Genomic DNA, 26,483 nt, shown 5'->3' on the forward strand with positions numbered 1-26,483 from the left:
CTTCTATAACTTGCAGCACAAAGCAAAGGTGTTTCAAAAGTTATAGGGAGATGTAGAAAGGTCATACAAGACCTTGTGCCCTATACAAAGCCAAAAGAACAAAGCTAAAGCCAAAGAAGCCAAAGGTCCTGAAACCCCTCAACAATGGCTATGGAAAACCATAGTCAGAGAAAGCTAGGAGAGGTTTCCTTCCTTCAGCTTCTTTCTAGTGGATACAATTTATCTGCCAGATCATAAAAGCAGAAACAATACTCTCTGTTACTTGAATTGCCATAGAAATGAAACTGTAGGTCTGAATCTTCTCTGTTTTGGGATGGGGGGGGGGGGACGGGGACCGGGGTGTTGAGTACCTGTCCTCTGTTTTGAGCAAATCACATTTCACTTGTGCTTCCTATTGGGAAGAAGGAGATACTGTCTTGATTCACATGACCTGCTAAGAATTCTCAATTTTGGCTTATTAAATGGGTTTTCTCAATGTTGGCTTATTAAATGAGTTTTATAAGGGGTTTCTTTCTCTTTTCTTCTTTCTTTCCATTTTTCTCTCTCTTCTCTTTTTTTTCTGCCTTTTCTTTTTTCTTTCATTCTTTTTCTTTTAATTCTTTATCTCTTCCTCTCATCTCCACTTGTCTCCTCTCCTCTCCCTCGAAGGAATATCTAAATGTTTTTACTTATTTATCTCAGTATGTCTTTCTTTCCTTGCCTTTGACTACTGAAGATCAGATCCTATATGGTCTGAAAGAAGCAGCAATACCTGCAGAGCTAGTGAAAAGGGGACATCACAAGTGAAATCTGAAGAGTGAAGGCAAGAGATTTCAGTAGAAGTACTTACCATTATTTTTTGTTATTTGTTTAGGTCGTGGTTAATTTTTTTAAAAAGAGTATCTATGAAAAAACAACATAATTTCAAGTACATGTCAGACTAATTCAAAAATCAGAAAAATGCCAAGACCAAAACAATATTTCTACAAAAATAATAATAATAATAAGCTACAATTTTCTAAATTTCTCAGATCCGTGTTATATTTATAAAGAATTGTTAAGAGGTACAAGTTTTATTTTTAAAATAATTTTAGGCTGCAGTAAGAAAAAAAATAAAAAAATGAGTTGGCCTGAATGTTCCTGGCTGGGAAATACTGTATTTTTCTGCTCAGGTACAAAATTAGCTATGTTGAGAAGCGATTAGCTATGCCAGAAACGATTGTATTTGGGTTTGTTGCCCCCATAGGAAGCAAATTTCTGTGTGTTTGTTTTCACTCATTTTCCACAGGAAAATCCCTGGGGCTTTGCTTTCCCTTTGCCAAGAGGAAGAACCAGAATATCTGTTTCCAGTTGCAAACTGGAAACTCCTTTGTTATTTATGTTCCATCCCTTAAAGGAAGAAATAATAATGCTTCCCCAGACTTTCCTAAAGAAAGTAAAACACCTGCTAAGAGAAAATAGTCTCTTTTTTTTTTTTTTTTTTTTTTCCGATTGATTGTTTAAGACAGGCCTCCAACAAGGCATCTAAGAATTACGTTGTCTCTAGAGCTTTGTATATAATTTGAGAGAGAGCTATCCAATCCAATTCCATAATCTCACTGAATGACAGGTTTGCACACAGACAGTGGAAAGATCATATAAATAAATATATATATATATATATTTGTGGATTAATTATGCCAAAGAGAAAGATACATTAGGCCCACTCTTAGTTTTCCTTGTCATAGAATCATAGTATCTCCTGAGTTGGAAGGGATCCACAAGGACCATCCAGTCCAATTCCTGACTCCATACAAGACAACCTAGGAGTTAAACCATGTATCTAAGAGCATTGTCCATACACCTACGAGTGTTGTCCAAATGCTGCTTGAACTCCAACAGGTTTGGGATCATTCTTCTCTCTCAGAGAAGATCTTTTACCTAATATTCAATATGAACCTCCTCTGATGCAGCTTCAAGTCATTCCCTTTCATTTTATATGATTCTGTAAACAACAGAATCATTCATTACCAGAAAGTGGATATGCCTATCAATATTAACAATCAAAACAATGTAATTCACAATTTTGTGTCTAACACTGATTTGGGATATAATTCACTCATTCTAGTAACATGTAGAAACAACTACAGAAGAAATTAAGCATGCTGGTGAGAAATGTCACTGAATGACATCGCCGAGAACAGTGGTGTGTTAGGCATGAACGATCAGAGTCTGAGCTGGCACACTGTGTACAGCACAGGCCGGTCAAGAAAACCACATGGAAAACATACCTAGTGAGCAACCACAAGCCAAACAGCTGCATGAGAAACAGGTAACAGAATTCAGGAGTCATTTCAAGGTGCATGAATTCATCTCATGACCAAATACACCTATTTTAACATACATTTATTTATGATCGTGTCACATAAAGCAGCACATAAGCAGCCACAAGTAATGCAGAAAGTTATATTCACTTTTTTTTTTTTTTCCTCTGATACATTTGTTGTTTGGTCTAAAACTTTTAAACCTAGATTCCTGAAGTTGTTATTGGCTACAGAAGAACAAGCCTAGGATGACAACTGAAATGCCAGCTCTCACCGTGGAAAGGACCGGTTCATTTCTGAATAGTCTGTCAGCGGATTCACCTTTCCAGTGATTACTGGAGTATGGGAACAGTCCTCGCAGCCGCCTGGGAGCCAAAAAAGCAGTTTGGAAAATCGTAAGAATAGATTTTGGGGGAATCTATTTACAAAAATAAATAAATAAAGGTGTAAATGTAAATAAATAAATAAATAAATAATATGCATTTTCAGTGTGAGGAAAATAGCTTATTTTATATTTGGGGAATAAATGGTTTCTGAATTACAATTAAAAAGTTTCTTAGCTCTTTTCAAATTCCGCAGCATATATGTTTGCAATTATTTATTGAAACAATTGTTTGAATGGATTACATGGTTCATTATGACTAAGTCCTCAGCTAATGCACTAGACAAACAAATTAGCAGGACGGCAGCAGGTATGTTCAGTGTTTCATTCATGATTTCATCTGTACATGTTAGCTTTCTGCTAAAACAAGCGACACTTATTATAGTTGTTTATTTTAAATGTGCTAAAGGGTTAAGGGATACACGTCGCTATACACACAGCACAGCTTAACGGGAGGCATAATATGTTAGGCAAATCAGAAAACGTTAAAATCAGGAGCTGCACTTCTCCAGAATAAAGCCGCGTTTGTGTCCAGCTGGAAATTTCCTCGGCAGGACCATTGAGGATTCGGGCCCTGTGGTTTAGCTCGGCTTTTACACGGCATTAGGTCCCTTCACCTTGGTGCTAAACCCATCACCAACCCCACCACCAACCCGAACACCAGCCCCACCACACCAGCCCCACCACACCAGCCCCACCACACCAGCCCCACACAGGCAGCGCGGGCACCCACCACCAACCCCACCCGGCCTGGGCGGCGGGGCAGAGCCGCTCTCCAGCCTCCCTCACCCATTCCCCCGCCGCCCCTCGCCCTCCCCACAGCCGAGCCGGGCCGCGCCCCACCACCCCGCCGCCATCCCCGGCTGAGGCCGGCGCTGCCCGGCGGGCCGCGGCGCTGAGGGAGCGGCCGCAGGGGGCGGGCAGCAGCGGCGGGGTGGCGCCGCCTTCCCGCCCGCCCGGCGCTGCGGGGCCGAGGCTGAGGAGCCGGAGCGGCGGCGCTGCCCGTGCGGGCGGGCGGGAGGAGGTGAGCGGGGCTGGGGGGAGGCTCCCGGCGGGGCTGCGGCCCCCTCGGGCCGCCCGCAAGCGGCGTTTCCCCGCGGGGGCTCCCCGCTCGCCCCCGGCCGGGCTGCGGCGGGCCTGGCGGTGGCGCGGAGCCGGGCCCGGCCGCTTTACCCCGGGGCAGCCGGGCGGTGGAGGGAGCCAGGACGGGCATTTTGTGGCTGGAGGGGCAGGGGGGAGGGATCGGGGCGGCCGTTCCCCTCACGGGCAGCGCTGTCGTGATGTCGTTGCAGCCGCAGACGGGCGCCCCGCGCTGCTATGAGCTCGTCCCAGGTAGGTACCCGCCGCCCCGGCTCCGGCAGTCCCTCGGTGTCCTCCACCGCCACCAGCAGCAGCAGCCGCCGCTCCGGAGCTCCCACACCGTAAGTTGTCGCCGGAGCGGGGCCCCGCGGGCAGCACCGAGCCCATTCCTCACGCCAGCACCTCACCGAGCCACGGCCAGGCTTTGCCTGCTCGCTTTTCTCCTTCAGGGATTGTTCTGCCCAGAGCGGTTCCTCGCAGCCGGGTCCCCGTCTGGTTGATGTAGCTCTGTTGTGTTTTCCTAGGTTTATCTAAGGGCAGTTGTCAAATTTATATAATTCCTGTTGTCAAATTTATCTCATCTCTCTTATTTTTTTTTGTATCTGCAAAGCCAGTTATTTTGTAAAAGGTGTTTTTTTTCTTGCAGTGTGCTCCTGAACAACCCATGTTAGCTACTTATCAGCTTTCCGTCTGACTGTTGACAAGTTGATTGCTCAGTAACTTGCAGTAAAATCTTTCCAAAGACTCAAGTTAGGCTAACAAGTCTTTACCTCCCTCAGTCCTCCTCCTCCCCTCTATTGGAGTTATGTGCTAGTATCCCTCTCATGTCCTCTCTGACTTCTAAAGGCATTGCTTGGGTCAGCTTTTCAAGCATCAAGGGGGGATTTCATAAGTGTCCTCTGACTTGAAAATCTTTATCTTATCTTGGTCATTTACCTTACCTCCTTCCACTTTGACCTCACCTTCTGTCTACCTGCAAGATTAATTTCATTAAATATTTAGTCACAATTAACCTTTCTGCTGGGGTCTGACATAAGACATTTCACACTTTCATCCTGTTTTGCATCACCTGTGATTTGCTCCTTTTGCTCTTAAGTAATGAACCTTGACTTCTTTCTTTTTCTTTTATTGTCTTCATAGAACCTTTGCTTGCTACCCTCTGTGTGCTTTACTAGAAGTAACTCATTTCTGTACAATGGCTGTGCTGATTCTATCGCTACATGGTAGCACTGGCTCTTAATAATGATCCTTAACTATGTACGCCCACTTTTTGGTTGTTTTTTACCTTTTGTCTGATTTTTTTTCAGGTCATTAAAGTACTCCTGATGCAGTTAAGACAGTCTTATACACTTTTGTCTTTGAACTACTTTTGTGTACTGAGTCCCTTTTGTGCACTGAGTCCCTTTCAGTAACAGCCAGCTCTCTGCTTTCTTCAATCTCTTAGATTATTTGCCCAAGACTCATGCTTGTCTATTCCCTAAGGTTGTTTTTATGAAGTCTGTTAGTTTTATTCCATTCCTCACACTCTACTTTCCTTAGAGCAGTGAGAATCTGTGGACAGTGGACCGAATTCAGCTCAGGAGAGCTATTTGTCATGTCCTATTCTATGATGTCCCCTCTCAAGGATTCTTTGGACAAAAACGGGAAGTAGGCTGCAGTAGGGCTAAACAGTACCAGTAGCCCACTTTCTCTTGGCCGTTTCATTTTTGTTCCTGTAAGTTTTGTAGTACCTTCGTATCTCATGGCATGAACTGAAATGGGGCTCTCTAATCACATGGTGAATGCATGCATATTCTGTTACGTCTACTTGATGTATATCTCCCGTCTGATCAGAATACAACTATTCTCATTATGTTCCTGGATGTGAACCCATCATGGTATGGGAAATGCTGGCCTTTTGGTCATGTGTTAGCTACATTTTGGGTCATGTGGCAAGAAAGAAGTCAATGTTTCTTTCAGTGCACGCATAAAAATCTGTGCGCTTTACCTCTACCAGAATGCGTCATAGTTGGAATCTTTTATTAGAACACTGATTTGGTGGTCACTTTCACATACTATTTTCCGACTTTAGAATCTCAGTCCGATTTCAGTGATTTCCTCCCTTTAGTCAAAAACTGAAATGAAAAGTACCCACTAAAGTACATTTTTCTAATAGCTTCCTCCAAGCTTCTGGAGCACAAAGCTACTCTTGATTGTAGGAGCTTCTTCAACACACATAGTGTGTTCCCAGCTAATGACTGGGTGAAGTTCCCCACTGTTATGTCAACCCTTAGATGATTGTTCAGAAAGAGTTTCGTTCTCCTTTCTGTGTCGTTTGTTCTTGATAGCTCCCAAGACAGCAGCAACCTGGTGCTTTCCCTTTACTCCTCCTTCACCTGCCTTTCCTTATTTCTTCGTTGATTTTTCAGAGCTCATTCCCATTCTACAGTGAGGAACCACCTGTGTCAGAACTGTGGTTTCATGCAGAGGCTTCCTTCCTGGGGATTGTTTTGTGTTTTTGCTTTTGCTTTTTATGTCCGTCTTTTTGTGTTTGTTACAGCTTTACTGAAGTTTTGTGACCTCTTCTCACCAAAGCTATAGCAGTATTTCTTTTAATTTACTGAGAGTCTTTGATTGCTCATGACCTCCCTTACTGCAGTGGTGAATTTGAGTCTTAAAACTCTCTAACCCTTTTTTTTTTTAATTGTGTGAAATCTGTTATATAGTATCTGTCAATAAGTCAGAGTGCTGTGTTTGATAGTACAGGAAAAACTTTTCCTTGTTCCCCATGAACGTAACTTTTGGATAAGTTCCTATGGTTGAACGGGACATACACAGCATATATTATTCTTATGAGAAGGATATACATGTATTGTCTCCTTAAAACTGTAGCAGCCAGGAATAAAAAGGCTTTGAAAGGTCCCTAGACCTAATTATGGTATTGAATGGGCAAAGGAGAAACAAGCTTTGTTTTTGAATAGGAGGGGAATCTTAATGAGAAACATTTTGTTTTCATTGTTATTGGATCAATGTCAGAGGAAAGTTAAGGGTGTAGTTTTGTTGTATTCTTCTGTCTTGTGGTCATATAATGCTCAAAACTAAGCAATCAGTCTGTAATGTGACACTGAAATAATAGAGATTGTCTGCTGAGTGGTGTTGTGATGTAGCTCAGAGACATCGAGGAGTGAATCCAGTTGTCAGCCTTGAAAAATGGAACTTTCCACTCCCTGAGAGTTCCATTTTTTAAATTCAGACTGAAGTTGAAGGTCATAAATGATATGGTATTATACCTGGACCAGTACTGGTATGCCACAACAGTACTTAGAGTTAGAATACGTCTGCCAAGGTCACTCCATACTTACCCTGAAATCCACCATGAACGAATGGAGAATGAATACATAGCTACTTCAGTCTTCAAAGATTTTAAATTTAAGTACTAAAACTTGCCTAGATTAAACTCTAGCTTTTAGATTAGTGAGTCTTAATTTCCTTTATGAATATATACATGCTGTCATACAAAGATCTATTTAAAATATAAGGAGGAGTTTCTGTGTGCTGACAATTATTGTTCTTTCAATGAGATGCAATTATTTTACCCTTTTGTCTTTCACACAGCCTTTGCTGAATTTCCTGAAAAAAAAGTTGATACTTTTTTTTTGAAAAACATTGTGAGATTCATCATGGCAAACAAACATAATTACAGTAATAATACATATTATATGTACGCAGTTTTTTTTTATGTGTAGCTCTTGTCACAGTCCTCTTAAAACTGTAGATGAACCTCACCACTCTATTTTTATCCCCTTTCCGAACAGCACTGCACTCAAGGTAATTGACTTCTGTCAAAACTGATCGTGTTTGCTGTAATGCAGGTGATCAGAATACATGGCTCTCATCACAATCCTTTTTTAAAACTGTAAATGAGCTATCTCAATTTCATAGACAGGATACCTGAGCAGTATAGCTAAGATCAGGATTTCCACACCTAAGTCCCTCTAAATCAGATAGTTATCACTGGCCAGAATTTGGTACCTGCATGTAATGAATGTGTTGCTTAGAATCAGAGTCAAGAGTTACTTACTGATCCCACTTTATACTGAAGAAATATAGCTTCTTGCCCTCCTTTTCATCTTTGTTCATTAATCACTGACCTCGCTGCTGTCTCCCTACAAACCTTAGAATTCTCTAAACCCTTCTTCATTATGCATTTTTTTTAACCAGGATCAGCAGTCATGCATCTTTATGCCTCATTGATTTGCTGATTTAAATTAAAGTAGTTTTAAAAATATATATACTATCTTTCCTATACTTTTTTTTATTTCCTTTTCAGTTTTTCACTACATTCTTATTTACTTCTGTATTAATAAAGTGCTTGAAATTCTTGTGTTTCTCCTTGTACTAGTGACACATACGCACTAATCAATTTTGTCTTGGTACTTTATGAAGGAGAAAATAGAACATGAAAATTAGAACCACAGAATTTGCATCCAGAGGTGTGCATGGATTTTGATAGCTCATTAAAATGTATGACGCTGCTTTTTTTCCTTCTGTTGTTTTCTCTTCCTTTTTTTTTTTTTTTTTTTTTCCAGAAAAAATCATTGTAGGTTTGGTGGCTTGGAAGTATGGAATCAATCTCTATGATGGGAAGTCCTAAGAACCTTAATGAAACTTTTCTACCAAATGTTGCCAATGGCATCAAGGATGCCAGTAAGATCACAATAGGCATCATTGGAAGTGGAGACTTTGCAAAGTCACTGACCATTAGGCTTATCAGATGTGGGTACCACGTGGTTGTAGGAAGCAGAAACCCTAAGCTTGCTGCAGAGTTCTTTCCCCATGTGGTTGATGTCACTCACCATGAAGATGCAGTAGCCAAAGCAAACATCATTTTTGTAGCCATTCACAGAGAACATTACGCCTCTTTGTGGGACCTCAAGCATCTACTCATCGGTAAAATTCTGGTTGATGTCAGCAACAATACAAGAGTAGACCAATATCCAGACTCCAATGCAGAGTACTTGGCATCACTTTTCCCAGATTCCCTGGTTGTCAAAGGATTCAATGTTGTTTCAGCTTGGTCTCTACAGTTAGGACCAAAGGATGCCAGCAGACAGGTAAATTTTGTGTTTGTATTAATTTGATTTGTTTGTAAGATGAAAAAGACAGGAAAAACTCATGGGATTCACCTTGCCTGACTTAATGTGTCTAAAGTGTTGGGTCTTTAATTTGAGCTGTAGTAGCCAATAAAACTTTTGGAGTGCAGTTTATCCCCTTTTTATATATAGAATAATTGGTCCAAATTGTCCGCAGAGGTGTCTGTTTATCTTTAAAGATTGCAGAGGAAATGTAGGTACTAGCTTAGACTGAACAGCTGACCTTTAGATGACTACAGTAAGAAGAAAAGAACAGGGTTCTAAGGTCTTCTGGAAAAAATACATGAATTCCTGTGCTCTATGCAAGGATGGAGGCAGCCTTTCACAGTATATTTTAGTTTAAATATTGGTTTGCATGGGCTGAACTGTTGAAAAAGATGCACAGAAATCTGAGGTCCTGATCAGGAATCAGTTCTAAAATGCTTGCATTCAGTGTAATGGCAAAATGAATACAGCTCAGTACTGAGCTTTCAGAATATCCCAAGATCATAAATCTGAGGAAACAGAAGGAGGCACATATGTTTCTCAGTGATCATTCATTTGATCCAGGACTGCTTGGGAACACCATGTTCCAATTCCTTCCCAGTATATTCCCGAAATCCATCCTGCATATAAAAAACGCAGGTTTATGTTTTTCTTGCTTCACTGAAGCGTTACACAGACATGCAAGAACCCCGTCCTTCACAGCTTTGTGGACTCAGATACACCAGAGCTGACTGGTGTAGCATAACTCCTGGAGACTACTGCGTTTTTTGGCACTTCGGAAAGATTTTAATGGAATGCAATCAATACAGAATTAGCGTAATTTTTAAAAAATAACCTCACTGTACTATTTTTATCCCCTTTTAGAGTAGCACTCCACTATAAGTATTTGACTTCTGTCAAAACTGATCATGTTTGCTGTAAGGCAGATGATCAGAAACCAGTTGTGAGCGAACTACCCCCCTGTAGATTTTAAAGGGACTTTATTTTCTAGCAGTGCATTTCTTTCACTACAGAGGAAATAAAAAAGGAGGAGTTATTTGGCTGCTGGTATTGTTTTTTTTCTGTTAAACATTCATTTTTTGTGGAAATCTGGATCATGAAATGAAGCTTAATTTATTATATATGGATTAGACTGTTTTCTGCTTTGCATTCTGGTTGTGCTGCAGCTGTTTTGGGTTGTCATTTAAGATGCCTGTATATTTGAGAGACAAGAATTTCTTAAATTATGTTAATCGTTGTTTCAGGTTCAATCCAGTCCTATAGACATTTCAATATGGGGAATGAGACATTTCAATGTTCGGATTACCCTGACATCCCACAATCATCTTGTTGTTAACTTTAAGAAAATGCCAATTTTGTTTTCATTACTTTGTTCCTAAATCAGTGTGCATTTTTTCATCTTGGCTGGATTTGTGTATGGTTTCATTTTTTTTTCTATTTCTCATCTTGGTGCTATAATCTGGGATAGCAATGTACAGTTTTAGCAGCAGTGCTGTGGCTTTGTCCTGGAGGCTATTGGGGAGTTATTTTTTGTTTGTTTGTCTGTTTTGCTTCTGTTTTGTTTGCTTTTTTTTTAACCTTCAAGTCTTTTTCTGTGACTGCAATTTACCTGACTTTTCCAACAGGTCTATATATGCAGTAACCATGTTCAGGCTCGCCATCAAGTTACTGAGCTTGCCCGTCAGCTCGGTTTCATTCCTATTGATCTGGGGGCATTGTCATCTTCAAGGGAGATTGAAAACTTACCTCTGCGACTGTTCACACTGTGGAAGGGGCCTGTGGTGTTGGCCATTAGCCTGGCAACGTTTTTCTTCATCTATTCCTTCATCAGAGATGTAATCCATCCATATGTCAGAAATCAACAGAGTGACTTTTACAAGATCCCCATTGAGATTGTGAACAAGACTCTACCAATTGTTGCCATCACTTTGCTCTCCCTAGTGTATTTGTCAGGACTTATTGCAGCTGCTTATCAGCTTTACTACGGTACCAAGTATAGGCGATTTCCCCCTTGGCTGGACAACTGGCTGCAGTGCCGAAAGCAGCTTGGGCTACTCAGTTTTTTCTTTGCCACCGTGCATGTGGCATACAGCCTCTGCTTACCCATGAGGAGATCAGAGCGATATTTGTTCCTCAATATGGCATATCAACAGGTAAGGCAATGTTTAGCTAAGTAAGCCAAAAGTAGTTTGGTTGTATGTGTGAGCCATGAACACAAAAATTCATGTTTTCTGAATATGTTCCACTGTTTTCAGTGGAAAATTTTTAGGGTGATCGTATGCAGAGGTAAGAAGGGAGAAGTAAGAAGTTAGTAAGAAGGGAGAGTAAAAGAAATATCTGTGCATTGTTCTCATCTCAGTCAGGCTGCATTCAAGTTTGTATAGTAGGTGGAATCAAGGATTTGTTCTGCTTAAATCCCTGGCAGTAACATACACAGGGAGAACGTAGATTAGACAGGATAAGAGCAACACCATGGCAAACCTGTGAGTTTCTAAGTAAGTTCCTCTCTGTGTATTAAGACACGGGGGATGTATGTATATCATAAGAGCATTTACAAGGGTGAAGTAGTAAGGGTAGATGCTGTGATAATATTCACAGATACATTTATGTTCATAAGATGAAAATTCTGTTACTTTGTAACTTGGACCAATGGTACAAATATTTTTTCCATTAGAAATTCTGTGAACAGCATCTATTACAAGCAATAGAGGTTGACTGAATGTTCCCAGGAGCAATTGGTCTTGCATAATCCTGAAATAATCTCTAACAAATCTCTCATCCTTTAGAATCCACAGTGTTTTAGTTTGTTACATCATTTAGAAATAGTTGTGGATTCACCCAGTTTATGTTATAGAATGTAGGTTTCCAATGTCTGAAGAACAGTTCAGTGTTACTTTTCTACAGTTTAGTAGAATGTACAGACTTATCTCTTTTTATAAAATAATTGTTATTAATAGTATCAAATGTTACATTTTCTTTTACCAACTCATCTAAGTTTTCCTGCTTAACAGAAGCCAATACCAGCAGTAAGGAAATTGTTTTTTTGTTTTTCCTCCAGCACAGGAGAAAACCTCTGAAATATTTGACCCCATTTTGTAGAGACTTCTATTGATACTTAAACTGTTCTGGAGAATAAAGTGCTTCCTTTCTACTCCTTCATCAGGTTCATGCAAATGTTGAAAATTCTTGGAATGAGGAAGAAGTGTGGCGAATTGAAATGTATATCTCCTTTGGAATAATGAGTCTCGGATTGCTTTCTTTGCTGGCAGTAACTTCCATCCCTTCAGTAAACAGTGCCTTAAACTGGAGGGAGTTCAGTTTTATTCAGGTGCGTTACTTTTTAAATAAGTGTTTTTTTGTTGTTAGTTGTTGTTACTAACTCCTTTTAATGATTATTATCATTATGAAAAGCACTTTGCAACATGATAGTGTGTTGTTTTTCCTATCAGCCAAGTTAATAAAGACAATATAAAAGCTGAGTTTAGACTTAGCAAATTATTAATGGACACAACATAGGCTATTTTCTAGCCTTGTTCCAGTAGAACAAGCTCTTGAGTAGCATTGCCCCTACGTACAGTGATTCAAACAGATCTCTACCAGTGTTTCTAATACTGTAGAGAATTATCAGTTGTGAATGTTGTTGCCTAGAAATCGTGTCTGTCTTTGATATCCCAAACTGTGTTGGAGATGCCTCCATCTTACCTAGCCTGATTTCACAATGGAGGTGGCAACAGCTCCAAAAATTCCAGCCTGCTTGATAAAGGGAAAAAGACTTCAAGAGGAGAAGTAGTGCAGGCTCAGTTCATTCCTTCAGAGTATGAATTTTGAAGAACTGAGGGATATGAAGGTTGAGCACTGATGCAGAAGAAAGGAACTGTATCTGCCCTACCAGGACCTAAGAGTCTAGCACAATACTTGGAGTTGATGCAGTACAGAGCTGACTGCTAGACAAAACAAATATGTGATTACCTCTTCATGATTCAGAGAGAAAACACTCATAACATCCAGATAGAAGAGCCACAGAACCAGACAGTGGTAAAGAGTTTGCTTAGTAGGAGATCCTGGGTGATGGAAACTTAGTATGAAATTTGGCAGGTATCTTAGCATGACCCAGAGTAGGAGCTAACTGAAGAAAGAAGCAGGAAAGAAGCTGTGGCTAGTAAACTAATGCATTCGGTTTCTTAACTCCTCTTCATCACTCATCTTTTTCTCCTCTAAATATCTTCAGGTAATGAACAAAGATAGATGTGGGTAAGAAATAAAAGAGAATTCATATTTTATCAGAGCAGGCAGAATAGCTAGGCCAAATCAATACATCTCAAACAGAAAAGGACATTTTTTGAAACCAGTCCTGAAGTATTCACATAAAATGGAAAATGTTGTCAGCAAGCAGTGCTGCACCTGGTCCTTCAGTCTCCAGGGAGTATCAGTTAAATTAGCATTATGTAACGTAGGCATAAATAACTACTGCTTTTGTTTTCCAGTCCAAGTGTTCACACCCAAAGCACACCACTCAAAGTGGCAGTGGACAGAACAGATTGGCTTTGAAAGGTTACCTTTCTTAGTAAAAACGAGCACAAGTCAACCATTTAGGATGGTTGGAAGTAGGAAGCTGATTTTTTTGTAGAGGTTCCTTTTGTTTGCTAGCACAACTCTAAAGTTTTCTGGGGACATTATTACTGAAACCTTTCTTGCCCAGACACTTCAAGGAAGAGCTGCTCTGCCTAACTTCTCCCACTAGAACAGAATACTTTTCCCCCAGCATAAAGAAGTATGAGGAGTAGGTATTTAGCAAGTTTATGAGTAAGACTCCAGTCAGAATTGCTACAGCCAGTTGATAAGTTTAGCAATATCCTGTTTTGGGGGGAATCTGAGCGATACCTCATATAAACATAGGCTTTGGAAAATGCTTATTGTACATATGCATTGTTAGGAGTTACTCAACCATTATGAAGGTAAAAATCCCTGGAGCAGATTTGTTTTACAGCACATTTCTGTCTCTCTATATGTACATCTTGCTGGTAATATTTTATGGATTTTTTTCCTGCATCTTTTTTACTCCTTTAGCACTTTGTTTTGTGTGTTGTTTTTCCCCCCAATAATGTCAGTTTGTCAAATTTATCAGTAGCCTTGGCTGGGAATCCCCTACATTGGCTAAAAAACTAACTTTGATCAGGAAGGAAAAGAAACAAAATAGAGACAACTGACAGAAAAGACAAAAGAATTGGCAAGTCCATTGGAAACATGCTAATCTATTACTCAGCTTCCAGGAAGCACAATTTAGTGGAAGATTAGGAAGCAAAGCAACCAAAGATATTCTTCCCTTCTTTTCAGCAGCCTTTCTAGAGCCTTTCCAGAGGGGTTCTCAGCATTTACAACTACTATTGCTACACACTCACCCACCAGTATGAAGTTACCAATCAAGAAAAAGTATTCCTTCTTGCTGCTTTCAAGCAGTCCTCTGCTCTTATAACGTCAGCATGCAGTGCCTCTCCTGGTCTTCCTTTGGTAACATCAGTGTAATTGATCTTTGAGCTCTTGTAGCCATGTTCACCCCTTTATGTCTTAGGAAGTAAGGAAAAGATGACTGAATTCCAGTATGCATATTCCATCTAAGGCACAACTACGTTTGAGGACATCCATTGTCTTTAATCCCTGCATTCCCTCCTCCATGTTTTTCGGTCATAAATCTCTGCAGAAGAAAGTAACCTTGTAGACCTGAGTGACAGCTGCTCTCCCTTTCACCTTCCAAGTATTAAACAGATTGCTTTCTAGCAGGTAATAGCTTCCACAGCGCAGTCATTGTTTATTGCTCAGTTGAAACATCTTTTCTTTCAGCATCTATACAGATGGGCAGCTTTGGCTGAGGCTACCTGGTCAATATTTATACTATGATCCAGTGCTGCCAACCAGTTTTATTTTACTGTTCCACTGCTCATCAGTGCCTTTTCCTGTACTAGTTGCTGTCTTTTTGTCCAAGCTTGCTTCAGTCAGTTCTTCTGGGTTTCCTCATTTCATTACTGCATGTTGCTGTAATGCTGCAATTGCAGGCACTGCTGTAGTCTTTGAGCATCTGCAGATACAGGCAAGATCAAATGCGTAGTCTTTATAACAACCACAAGTGTTGTACTGACACAGCCTCTCGCAGTGAGTTTTTACTTAAGTAGCCAAGGCAGCCAGTCTTGCCTGTTCTTCTGGAAAAGTCATTGTCAGTAACTGCAAGCTGGGAAAGATGACATTTCTTAATGGGAATTTCTAGTGCAGATCCACCCTAAATAAACAAACGAACAAAAATCCTGCGGAACACTAAGTTGTGTGGAGAACGTCCTCTTCCTAGCTAAGCAGTTTTGTTACTGTCAAAAGTACAGCACTGAAATACAACGACAGAGGCAATTAAGAGCCTAGGGGAAGAAAACACTGTCAGTAGCTGACAAACTCCTCTAGGACTGTCTTTGGAGCCGTATTATTACATCCATATTATTACATGAGTCGTTGAAATAGACCAGTACATACTAGCAGGTGCCCTGCCAACACTTCAGAGAAGCATACAGCAACTTTTCACAGGGAAAAAAAAGAACTGAATAGTCTCTATGCATCACATTTTTTTCTCGTCCTTATACTGTTAGTTCTTAATGTTCATATCAGTACTTGCTAGTTTCCATTTTGACCATTAGATACAAAAACATACAAAGATGTGTCAAAACTAGTTTGTTGGTGGAGTTTAAAAAAGCATTAAAATTATTTTGAAAATTCTGGGAAGAGCCTATACAGCATTTCCCTCCTGATTCTTTTTCAAGAATTGTTACAGTTCTCATCAGAAAACCTGATGAAGAAATGGGGGATATGATTCACTCGTGCCTCGTTCCCTGCTGGCAGCGATATAAAAGCAATGACTTCAGGACAGCCACACCAGCAAAAATCTGCAATAACTTATCAGACAGCAGGGTTGATAGTATTGTTTATTGTCCGAATTTCTTACCAGAATTTCTGTTCAGATGCTGCGTATGCCATTTTGATGAATGATCATCTTGGATTGTTTCATTTCTTGTAGACTCGTTCTTTTTAAAGAAAAGTAAATGCTGCAGCATATCTAAAACCTAGGTGGCTCTGCTATGTTTCCACATTGGCAAGTTAAAAAACATGGTACCAATCTGCAGAAATTAATGAAAGTAGTTCTCCCTTTATACCAGTTAACCCTTGCAAATGGTGTTAGCTCAGAAATTCTCCTGACCCCAGAAACTGCTTAATCTTGAGGCAGAAAAAAATCTTTTGCTACTGTAGACCCTAGTAGTCCTTTCACCATGGTTTGGAAAAGTCAAACTTAATATAATTAACTCAATTTGGCAGACCAGTGGCATTTAAAAGGGCAGTTTCACAGAAACTGTGAATGAATCCCACAGAAGAATGACTTGGGTTAAGTGAGAAGAGGTCCTCTGCAGGGTGCTGTGCAAACCTGCTACTTGCCATTTAATCCAGCACTACCTGTCTAGGAACTGCACTGTTGCCTTGTGCCGTTCTGCCCAAATCCCATAGTCCCAATATTCCCATTAACTAGTGGGTGGCAAAAGGTAAGGGTTGGTTTATGCGAAGTTCAAACTCGTGCATATAGGTCGTTGTGAGGAAGAAGCAAGCGGCACTTCTTGAAGCAATAAAAGTTTGGCTCAATAAACCCAGATCTCTTCCAACAGAATTGCACTGTTCCATAATAAGCATGAATCTTGTTGCCATCTAACCTCATAGGTGAGAAACAGGAAAATTAACTGCAAATCCAACTGAGGTTGTTCTGGTAATTTTGCCTAGATTATTCCTTATTAATCTACATGTCTTGTAATTGTTTTATATGTCTTATAATCACAATTTGGACAAATATTATTTTCATTTCAGTTTTGACTACAGCCCATAGATTCTAGTGTTTTAAATCAGTGTTTAATTCAGTTCTTAGTTGGACATGTGAACTTAAAACCACATATTGCTAATTTAAAATAGTGCATAGTGCATTAACACAACATCTAATAGAAATATTAAAATCATGGGCTAGAAGTGTCTGATGAAGGACTAAGTGGTATTATCTCATCTTTTATCCCCATTTTCTCTTTTTTTCAAAGTCTACACTCGGATATGTTGCTCTGATCATAAGTACTTTCCACGTACTGATTTATGGATGGAAGAGAGCTTTTGAAGAAGAGTATTACAGATTTTATACACCACCAAATTTTGTTCTTGCCCTTGTTCTGCCCTCCATTGTAATTCTAGGTAAGATCATTTTACTTTTGCCATGTGTAAGTAGGAAACTAAGGAGAATTAGAAGAGGATGGGAGAAAAGCCACGTTATAGAAGAAGCAAGTGGGTCTGCTCCACATCTCTCCCCAGAAAGGATAACTGTGATGTGACAGTAGACTATTATTTGTTACTACTGTTGCAGATGTTTGTTTTTTTTGTTTATTGTTCTTTTGTCATAAACTTGTATCTTCAGGAGTTTATGTAATGTCTGAGTAAAGTCACTGTGGACTTGCTTGGCATACAGTACAAGCTCTCAAAGAAACTAGAAGACATTTATAACTAGGAAACTGCTCCTTCAGATAACTACAAATATTTTATTTTGAATTACAGAGGGCAGATAATTATGAAATCAGAAAATGTTAATGCGTCTTTGCACAGTTGTATCATGACAGTATTTCATTCTAACCATACTTTTGAGATATTTCTTTGACTCAGAGCATGTGTCAGAGTGCTATTTATTAATACCACATTTTCTGGGCAGTGTTTCTTTTATGTAAACCACACTTCTGTGTTAGTGACTTCAACATATGGGCTAACAGCATTAGTAATTTAGGAAATAATCAGGTTTTGAAGCAACTGAGATTAATTTGTAATGATGTATTGCACATATTTATTTGTGTGTGGTTTTACAACATTCCATGATTTCAATATGCAAAACCAATTTCAATTATGGTTTAATTATACATCTTGTAAGCGAATGGTATTGTACTAACATGGACTTTGTTTTCAAAGAATCACATAGAATTTTACACTTTAGCATCTCTTTATTTCTGTGTGTCATACAATGAAAATTCAAAACATTCTTATGTAAAGAAACTTGCAAGTACATGTGCAAGCAACTAGTTTTTGATTTAAGAATGATTTTGAAGTATCAGAAATTATACTGAGAGGTCTGCAACAATAAAAATCTGTTTTCATTTTGAAGCTTCCAGTACGTTGCTACAACATGGAAGCATCACATTACTCATACTCCGTGTTTCTACACTGGAGTTTCAGTTGTTATACATGAATTTCCCAGAATCTGTCTTAAAATCTTACTGTCTTTTTGTGCAAATACAATCTTCTATTTTTATAATAAAGTCTTACTTTTACACCAGATGTTTCTGGGATATGCCTCAATTTTTAAGAAACAAAATTATTCTTAGACCTAAAAATGAAATTTTACCTCTGAAACTTGGCATTTCCATTTCCTGGGAGATTCAAAAGAACATTCAAAATAGTTTATTAGCACTGCTTTTCTGGTTTTACTCTTAACAAAATAGTCAAACCCAACTCATGTACCTTCAGGCTACTCCTACTTAATTAGGAAAATCTATATTTTAATGAATGAGAATAGGTCCAAATTATCCTTAGATATATGGAATTATATTTTTCATATCTATTTTTGCACTATTTAGGATCTCTGACTTTCTTAGCTGAAACTTCACTTCCTATTTCTTTGTAAGAAATTGTCATCAATATATGAGGCCTGTCAGAAATGCACAGTACTTAAGTTGAATATATCCTTAAACATTATTAATTCTGTATATCTGAGTACCTCTGTAATGAAACCAACAGCTCCACAGAACAAACAGAATCTAGAATCAAATTCTGCTCCCAGTTACACCAGCCTAAATCTAAAGAGTTTGTGTTACTTGTTCGTAATTTCAATTCAAACTCAAAAAATCTACTACAATTTTGTTTTAATTGTAGTATTTGTATTCTCCAAACATCAAGCCCATATTTTGGGTTTGTTGCAAATCAAAAAACAGCTAGATCTTTTTTTTCCAATTTCAAGCATATTCACTTCCAACGTTGAAATGAAATTTTCACACCAAATATAATATTTGCATGCATTTTTTTCCAGAATTAAAGCATTGATGTCTTTAAACATCCTTTGTATGCAATATGTTGTCAGTAAATCTTTTTTCTCTTTGAAAACTGAAGTTTCTGAAAACATGTTTTGGATAAAAAAAAATTCAACCATGTTTCATAGAATAATAGAATCATAGAATGTTTTGGGTTAGAAGAGACATTAAAGATGTCTCTTTCCACCCCCACAGCCATGGGCAGGGACACCTCCCATCAGACCAGGTTGCTCAAAGCCCCATCCAGCCCGGCCTTGAACACTTCCAGTGATGTGGCATCCACAGCTTCACTGGAAAGCCTGTTCCAGTGCCTCACCACCCTCAGAGTAAAGATTTTTTTTCCTAACATCTAATCTAAATCTTCCCTGTCTTAGTTTAAAACCATTACTCCTTGTAATCACTGCACTCCCTGATAAAGAGTCCATCTTCTACTTCCTTGTGATTTTGCCTCTAAGTGATTTTCAGGGGCCCTTGTGGGGCCCCTAGTGATTGTAGTGATTTCATGTTTGTCAACAGAAACATGAGAGCTGCGGGGGGTCGGGAACAGAAAGAGAAAAATATTTTTTTTTCACCTAGTTCTGAAAAGTAAGCTATTGATTAGACAAGGGTCCATTGAGACTTGTCTCCAGTAGCAGACTAGTGGCAGATTCTTCCAAGAAGAGCATCTGTCCAGTGATTCATCCTCAGACATAACCCCTCAGCCTCTTGGAAATCAATGATTTAGGGCTTCTTTGGGACAGATACTGCCTCTGGACTATTGTATTGTTCTTCCTCCAAAAGTTAGAAATTATAAACTTTGAAACTTTCCCTTTTTTTTCTGGAAGGAAAAGATGGAAGAGAAAAAGAAATACATTCTAAAAATGTTAATAAACCTATCAAATAAAAGTGTAATAAACATATCAAATAAAAGATTAATAAGCCTATCAGTAAACCTATCAAATTAATTTTTTTTTTTGCATTCTTTCTCTTTTCTTAAAAAAAATGATCAGATAATTTCAAAGCAATAACCTTATTTTCCCTTTTCCAATATGCAGCTATTTCAGTGATAAATATGGTGATGCACGAGCCCAATACTATTTTATCAGTCTAGATACTAAGCAAAATATCTGTTGTTGCATATAGACTGGTGCCTAAACTAGTGGACACCCAATAAAATGAAGCACAAGTGAGGGTTACAACTGCTAACTTACTTTGCCTGTGTGTAAATACATTCCAATACAGAAAGCTGCATATTTTCGAAAGGCTTGCAGCAGTACATGTAACTGAATTTCCTAGCTTCTTATTCCATTATTTCTGACAGAAACTCCACAAAGCTTAGGGATTTGTGCTCCAATTCTTTAAATAAAATTAATTAAAGAATTATCATAAATAGTTCAACTGATACAACTATTCTCTTGGTTATAATAAGTCACACACATAGGTGTTTGCAGGAATATTTGCTTGTGAGTTGTCTGGAAAGGATTTAATCTTCACACCCCTGGTATTGTTTGTGTAAAACTATTTCAAGTCTTTGATATTAATTTCATGCTAGAGAAAACAGCATGTATGAATAATATTAAAATACACAAAGTCTTGGAATATTTTAATGAGATAAATTCCATGCTATGTTCTGCCCCAGAATGGCGTCTGTGCAGGAAACCTCATTAAAACTACTGGAATTGGACAGTGTAACTGAAAGCAAAATTTCATACCTCTGAACAAATTTAGGGTGGAAACCGTCACTGTTGACAAGCTGATACATTTCATCATTATGTATGCTGCTATTATTTTTGTATTCATTCTACTTATGTAGAGTAATTAACATTCATCTTCCTATAATTATCCAATTCTTGTTTGATGCAATAGCGATAGTGTTGCAGAAGTAAGATGCTGTACTAATTGAGCATTACTGTCTAAGTCCATACATTGTAATGTATCATGCAGCCACTCGTGGTGTATACAGAAATGTATTTGCCCTCTTTCTATGCAAAGTTATTTCATCATTAAGCTTCTTCAAGAATGTTAAACTGTTAAATTTTGAACTGCCAAAGGTGTCCGGAGGAAATAGTGGTGTGTTGTTTCTTTCTTCAAACTGCATGTATTGAAAATTAAAAATGTGGTTTAATTTTATAAGTTACTTGAAAAGTTGAAATATTGAACTATTAATAAATAGATGATATTTTTAGATCAAATATATGAATACATTTTGTGAAATATTTGTGCTATTAAATAACATGGTTTCCAGTTAGGCCATGTATTTATTTCTAACTGGAATGACAAAAAGACTTGTTATTTAATGTCATGTAGTGTTCTTTATTTTAAGGACCAATTCACTCTAAGAAGACACTGTAAGTCTGAAAATAAAATAACACTCTTGCATTCATTACACATTCTGTATCATACCATGTATGTGTTTAGTCACATAAGGAATCTTTATTCATGTGATCAAAACCATTGGTTTCTGTAGGAGAACTTGAGTAAGGACTTCTCATTGGAGAGAGACCTGAGGCTAAAAGTTCGGTTTCGATTGCCTAAATAAATAAAAATAAATTCATTTAGAATTTTTAGTTATTTAGGAAAATAAATACATATTTTGAGGAATAGCTTGCTATGTATATTTTTTCGGTAAAATTATATAGTGTTTACTGACTGTGGGGATGTCCTGCCTAATGTGAAAACAACCTTCACTTCTCTCTATTACTGTTAGATAAAATCAAAATAGTGCTTAATATATAGTGCAGAACTTTACACATATTAGAAATTAGAAACCTCTATGTATTTAGCAACAAGTTATTTGTTTTCTGTGGATGTGAAGGTATTTCTTCTTAACACTGTTTGAAATACAGTTCCATTCCAGATTCCTTATTTGTCATTTATTTTACAATTATATTAATGATGGCAACTATGTAAAAGTTAATTAGGTCCTCATGTGCCTGAATTATTTAGAGATTAATTATTTTGAAATTCCATTTTGCAAGTTCTTTGCTTATCTAGCTTGCGGTTATTGTGAATGGTGCCACATTTAACCTTTTGTTCTAACATTGTGCATAATATGATGTGCCAACACGAGAAGGGACATTTGCATTTTTACTTAGCATTAATTGGCTATAAATTATTGTGTGTCTATATATGCAATTAGCTATACATGCTGCCCAACTTGCACTAAGAAAAATTACTGTTTAATATAAGGCAATGAGTTCCCAAGTGGATATAAATTTCACAAGTATGACTATAGTTAGGAACCAGCTTTCCTCTGAATGTGATAAAATCAAAGTTATATATAAATGCATAAAGATTAGATAGATTGAGTTTTAAGTATAATATTTTCAATGGTAGCAATATGCAGTGTCAGTAGTTACATCTGCATAGTTCCTTTCAGATAGTACGTCTCCTAATGCACGTTTCTGATTTCTTTGATGTTCATCCTGTAGTATTTTCTATCAATGTAGTAAGTAAAGTTGCAGTACTGATACTGTATCATCATATGATACTGCTTGAATTAACTAGATTGCAGTCTGTAAAACAAGTAACACATTGAACTGACTTGAACAATGGTCTCTGTCATTGTATATTGTTTTTCATGCCTTTCTGGCAGTGTCTTGCAGTGAACATAGTTTGTCTTCCACGTGCAGTCTTTTCCTGGTATTCTCTTTGTAGTCATTTGTCAATTTGTTTGTGCTGTCTCTCTGAACAGGGCTATTATAAATTATTAGTAATGCTTTTACCTATTTTTCCATAGACTCTGTTTTTCACAAAATTCAATAAAAAGTCAATGTCAGGTATGTGGCTTTTTCTTCTGTGCTTATGCATAGTAGATTTTACCTAGCTTTTCTTTATAACACATGTACTCTGATTAACATTTTCCCTGACATGTAGAACTTGAATGCGAGTTCATAAAAAAAAAAAAAAAAAAAACTGAAGAGCAGATTCACAGAAATAAACTGGAGAACTGTTTCCTTTATTTGACTTTAATGTACTCTCCATGTTTTCAGAACACAAAGTAGACACTGCAGTATTACCAGTAAATATTCAATCCACTAGTCACTCAACAAACATCTGTGGCAAAAGTGAGACTGCTGGGCACAAGTAAGGTGGAGACATTCTTCCTGTTTGGTTGTGCCTTACTGTTTGTGAAAGCATTACTGTTAAAAAGAGAAAAATGGGTGAAACATGTTGCAGTCCTTCACTTTGAAAGTATATTCCTTTTTTTTTTTTTTTTTCCAAAAAGGCTTATGCCAACACAAGAAGAAGGAGGAAAAGGATACATACAAGGTGAAACTGCCTAACATAAACAGCAACATAAACCATTCTGAATTCAGAAAAGTCAAGATGCACAAGGCAGTGAAGCCAGTAGAATTCACATTTATTTCATATTAATTTACATAGCTTTCCCAGATTCCTGGACAAAGACACTCCCTAGGAGCAATGGAATTTAGATATGTTTAAAATTAAAAATATATTTGTGCTATGCCTGTCATAAAATAACTTTTTGCTCCTTGAAATCTGTCTTTTCTTAGATTCTTTAAAACTTTGCTTTGTTTCTGTGCATCATAGTTTTTTTTTTTTTACTGAGTGTTGATACTATTCTGGCAGCTGGGAACCCCAGCTTACTTTTGTCCAACTGGTACTGTAGAAAAAAAATACGTTCTGTCTGCTGTGACTTACTGTGCTTTTAACAACAAAAATAAGCATGAACGTCCCTGTCAAATCCCTAGCACCCAGTGACCTAAGCACTGCATTGTCATGGTATAAGCAGGTAAATTCAATTGTTTAAAGTTCTGCTGATTTCACAGATTTAAGGTTGAGCACTGCCCATTGATTTTCTGCTCTTTTTTTTTTTTTTTTCTTTTCTTTTTTCTTTTTTCTTTTGGTGGTTATCAGACGCAGGAGGTCTGGAAGTACAGTAACACACTTTCATGTTCCTATGTGCCCCCTTCTTTTTCTCCATCCTACTGACCAAGACAAGAAACAAGAATGAAAAAGAAGACAAGGGGTCATCAAACTGATTCTTAGACTCTGCTTTCTGTACTATAAGGAGCTTAGTGTCAGACTTGATACACAGTATAGATGGCTTTGAAAAAGCATACACATTCAGTACAGCCAAGCAAAGGCTTGGCTAGGGCAGAAGACCCACACAGCAGCACAATGAAAGGTGTATACTATTCTGATTATAGTCCTTCAAAAGCTTACAACCTAATTTCTAAAACAGCAAATGAAGAGTGGGAGAGGAACACTCAGCAAAGTCAGCCAGAGATTAATGGTAGACCTAGATATGGAACCTTGATCTTCTAATGCACGGCTGTGCCCTACATGTTTGAATACACAGTCCTGTAGTCTTATGTAATTCAACTTTACCTCAAGAATTAAAAATTACTGAAATGTGTCTTCACAACAAAAGAATCTGTCTTCAGTTAAAACAGAAATCTCTACATCAGGTCTACTTTTAAAATATATTTGTTAGCATTTGTAGGGCTTAGCAGCTAATACTTGTGAATTAATATTCTCAGAGGTAAGGTACTACAGCCTTCATGTCTTAAATATTATTCGTTCCCGGTGGAAGAGGTAGGTGTGATAAGAAACAATATGAACCAGTTGGTTGGGGCAGAAAACTTAAGTAAATATTTTCACAGTTGACTGCAGGTTTTTGAGGATAGACATTTGCCAGTTTGCCAAGGGCAGCAGAATCCCTGTAGACAAACTTGCACAGTGTAGCTTCCACACAAATTTTTAAAAACTACATTTATGGAGAAGGTGCACAGTGAGCAAATGGACCTTTGCAGTATGATCTTTGGAACACCCAGGCAACAAATGGGGTGTGACCTAAGCTTATAATTTACAGACTATGTTGCCCAATTTAGATGTTCAGATACATTCTCTATACAAGTTTTGAATGACATTTGTCAATCAAAACACAAGCAACAGCTTAAAATGACTTGAGCCACAATAAATGTAAATTTAACCTATTCATGTGTTTAAAAACTAGTTTAATGTATACAACGACAGTAAGTATCTGGGCATGAAGCAAAAAAAAATATGTAAATCAGTTTGTTCAGCACTAACTGCTTGCAGACCTGTAAGCATTATCATTACGATTATTCTCAAATACTTACTAAACAAACTTCTAGTATAGACTGCATCTGAAAATATACTCAAACAAGTATTTAAAAAGAACATGGAAGGCAGATAGTAAAATGGATAAAGGAATGGAGATACGTGTACATGGATGGATGAAAAACATCAACAAGTAGCTCCGGGTCTGGTTGTCACATTAGGTGAATGCACTATAGTGTCCAACAGTTCCTACCCTTGTATCACCTGTGTTGCTATGAATGCAACTCAGAAGGTTAAGGATGCCAATGCCAAAGTGGTCAGAGCATTTTTCAAATTCAAGCACCATTCTATCACGCAGAAGACCACCCAGTTCCAACCCCTGCCATGGGCAGGGACACCTCCCACCAGACCAGGTTGCTCAAAGCCCCATCCAGCCTGGCCTTGAACACCTCCAGGGATGGGGCATCCTCAGCTTCTCTGGGCAGCCTGTGCCAGTGCCTTACCACTCCCTAAGTATTTCTTCCTAATATCTATTTTAAATCGAATGTCTTTTACCTTAAAGCCATAACCCCTAGCCCTGTCACCACACTCCCTGACAAACAGTCCCTCCGCAGCTTTCCTGTAGGCCCCCTTTAGGTACTGGCAAGCCGCTATAAGGTCTTCCCTGGGCCTTCTCCAGGCTGAACAACCCCAACAGCCTCAGCCTGTCTTCACAGGAGAGGTTCTCCAACCCTCTGATCATGTTCATGGCCCATGTCCTTCTTATATTAATTAATTAATACTAATTAATATTAATTAATATGAAATTTCTTCAAAGAAATATCCAAATCTTACCAAGAGTGGCTGAACTGAGAATCCAGCAGAACACCTGTGAGGACACCCAGTACGAGGCTGTTGCCTTTTGCTGTTATCACCTGGGGATATGCAGCTCTCTTCCTCCAGACGTCAGCCCAGCGTGAAGGACCTGGAAATCCCAGACAGGTTGGAGTTGACAGGCTCTGCCACACTCCCATCTGGGAAAGAGCATTCAGAGCACTACCACATACCTGTTTCATGGCATACACATATCCCATGGAAACTGTGAGCAAGTTGAAGGTATTGCAGCGCCCACTTATGCTTCTAATAAAAGAGTAATTCTTTTATTACTTTCCAGGCATTAGTCACCCGTGTTTTGTACTGGTCTGTGCAGAGAAAGGAGTCTTTCCCCCTTCTCCCTTCAGCGAGGCTACCCCAAAGCTACAGTTTATCTACAGAGGTGTCTCATGAAATGTGTCATGACCAAAAAATGGGGATCTGCCAGCTGCTTCCCTCCCGCTGCCGAGCAAGAGCCTCTGCATTGTGTATGGACGGGTTTTCTCGCTGAGAAAGTGGTCTGTGACAGGCTCTTGAATGGCATTATTGGGGTAGTAGCACCACTGGTGGCAGCACTGGAGGAGTGGCAGCAGCGGGGCCGGGCGGGTACAGC

General features: G+C 38.6%; 1 protein-coding gene across 4 annotated transcripts; it reads left to right on the forward strand.

Annotated features, from left to right (window-relative positions):
* The first annotated feature begins 3,563 nt into the window (after window positions 1–3,563).
* STEAP2 (STEAP2 metalloreductase) lies at window positions 3,564–26,302 on the forward strand. Of its 4 annotated transcripts, XM_035318138.1 has the most exons (8): window positions 3,564–3,688; window positions 3,957–4,085; window positions 5,284–5,458; window positions 8,313–8,837; window positions 10,487–11,014; window positions 12,025–12,189; window positions 16,967–17,114; window positions 23,196–23,416. In XM_035318138.1, exons 4-8 carry the CDS (start codon window positions 8,346–8,348, stop codon window positions 23,342–23,344), a joined length of 1,482 nt encoding a protein of 493 aa, XP_035174029.1. In that variant the 5' UTR covers window positions 3,564–3,688; window positions 3,957–4,085; window positions 5,284–5,458; window positions 8,313–8,345; the 3' UTR covers window positions 23,345–23,416. The 4 variants fall into 4 exon arrangements, with proteins under 4 accessions (XP_035174029.1, XP_035174031.1, XP_035174028.1 ...); XM_035318140.1 differs by lacking the exons at window positions 5,284–5,458; window positions 23,196–23,416 and adding an exon at window positions 26,172–26,302; XM_035318137.1 differs by lacking the exon at window positions 5,284–5,458 and having other exon boundaries at window positions 23,196–23,415.
* The last annotated feature ends 181 nt before the right edge of the window (window positions 26,303–26,483 follow it).

Source organism: Oxyura jamaicensis, chromosome 2, assembly GCF_011077185.1.
Source record: "Oxyura jamaicensis isolate SHBP4307 breed ruddy duck chromosome 2, BPBGC_Ojam_1.0, whole genome shotgun sequence".
NCBI classification, from domain to species: domain Eukaryota; kingdom Metazoa; phylum Chordata; class Aves; order Anseriformes; family Anatidae; genus Oxyura; species Oxyura jamaicensis.

Bases quoted from the DNA above. Each gene is read 5' to 3' on its own strand.
- STEAP2 (XM_035318138.1), top strand. From the start codon at position 8,346: ATGGAATCAATCTCTATGATGGGAAGTCCTAAGAACCTTAATGAAACT. The intron at 8,838-10,486 runs GTAAATTTTGTG...CTTTTCCAACAG, and splicing joins CAAAGGATGCCAGCAGACAG to GTCTATATATGCAGTAACCA. The intron at 12,190-16,966 runs GTGCGTTACTTT...TTTTTTTCAAAG, and splicing joins GGGAGTTCAGTTTTATTCAG to TCTACACTCGGATATGTTGC.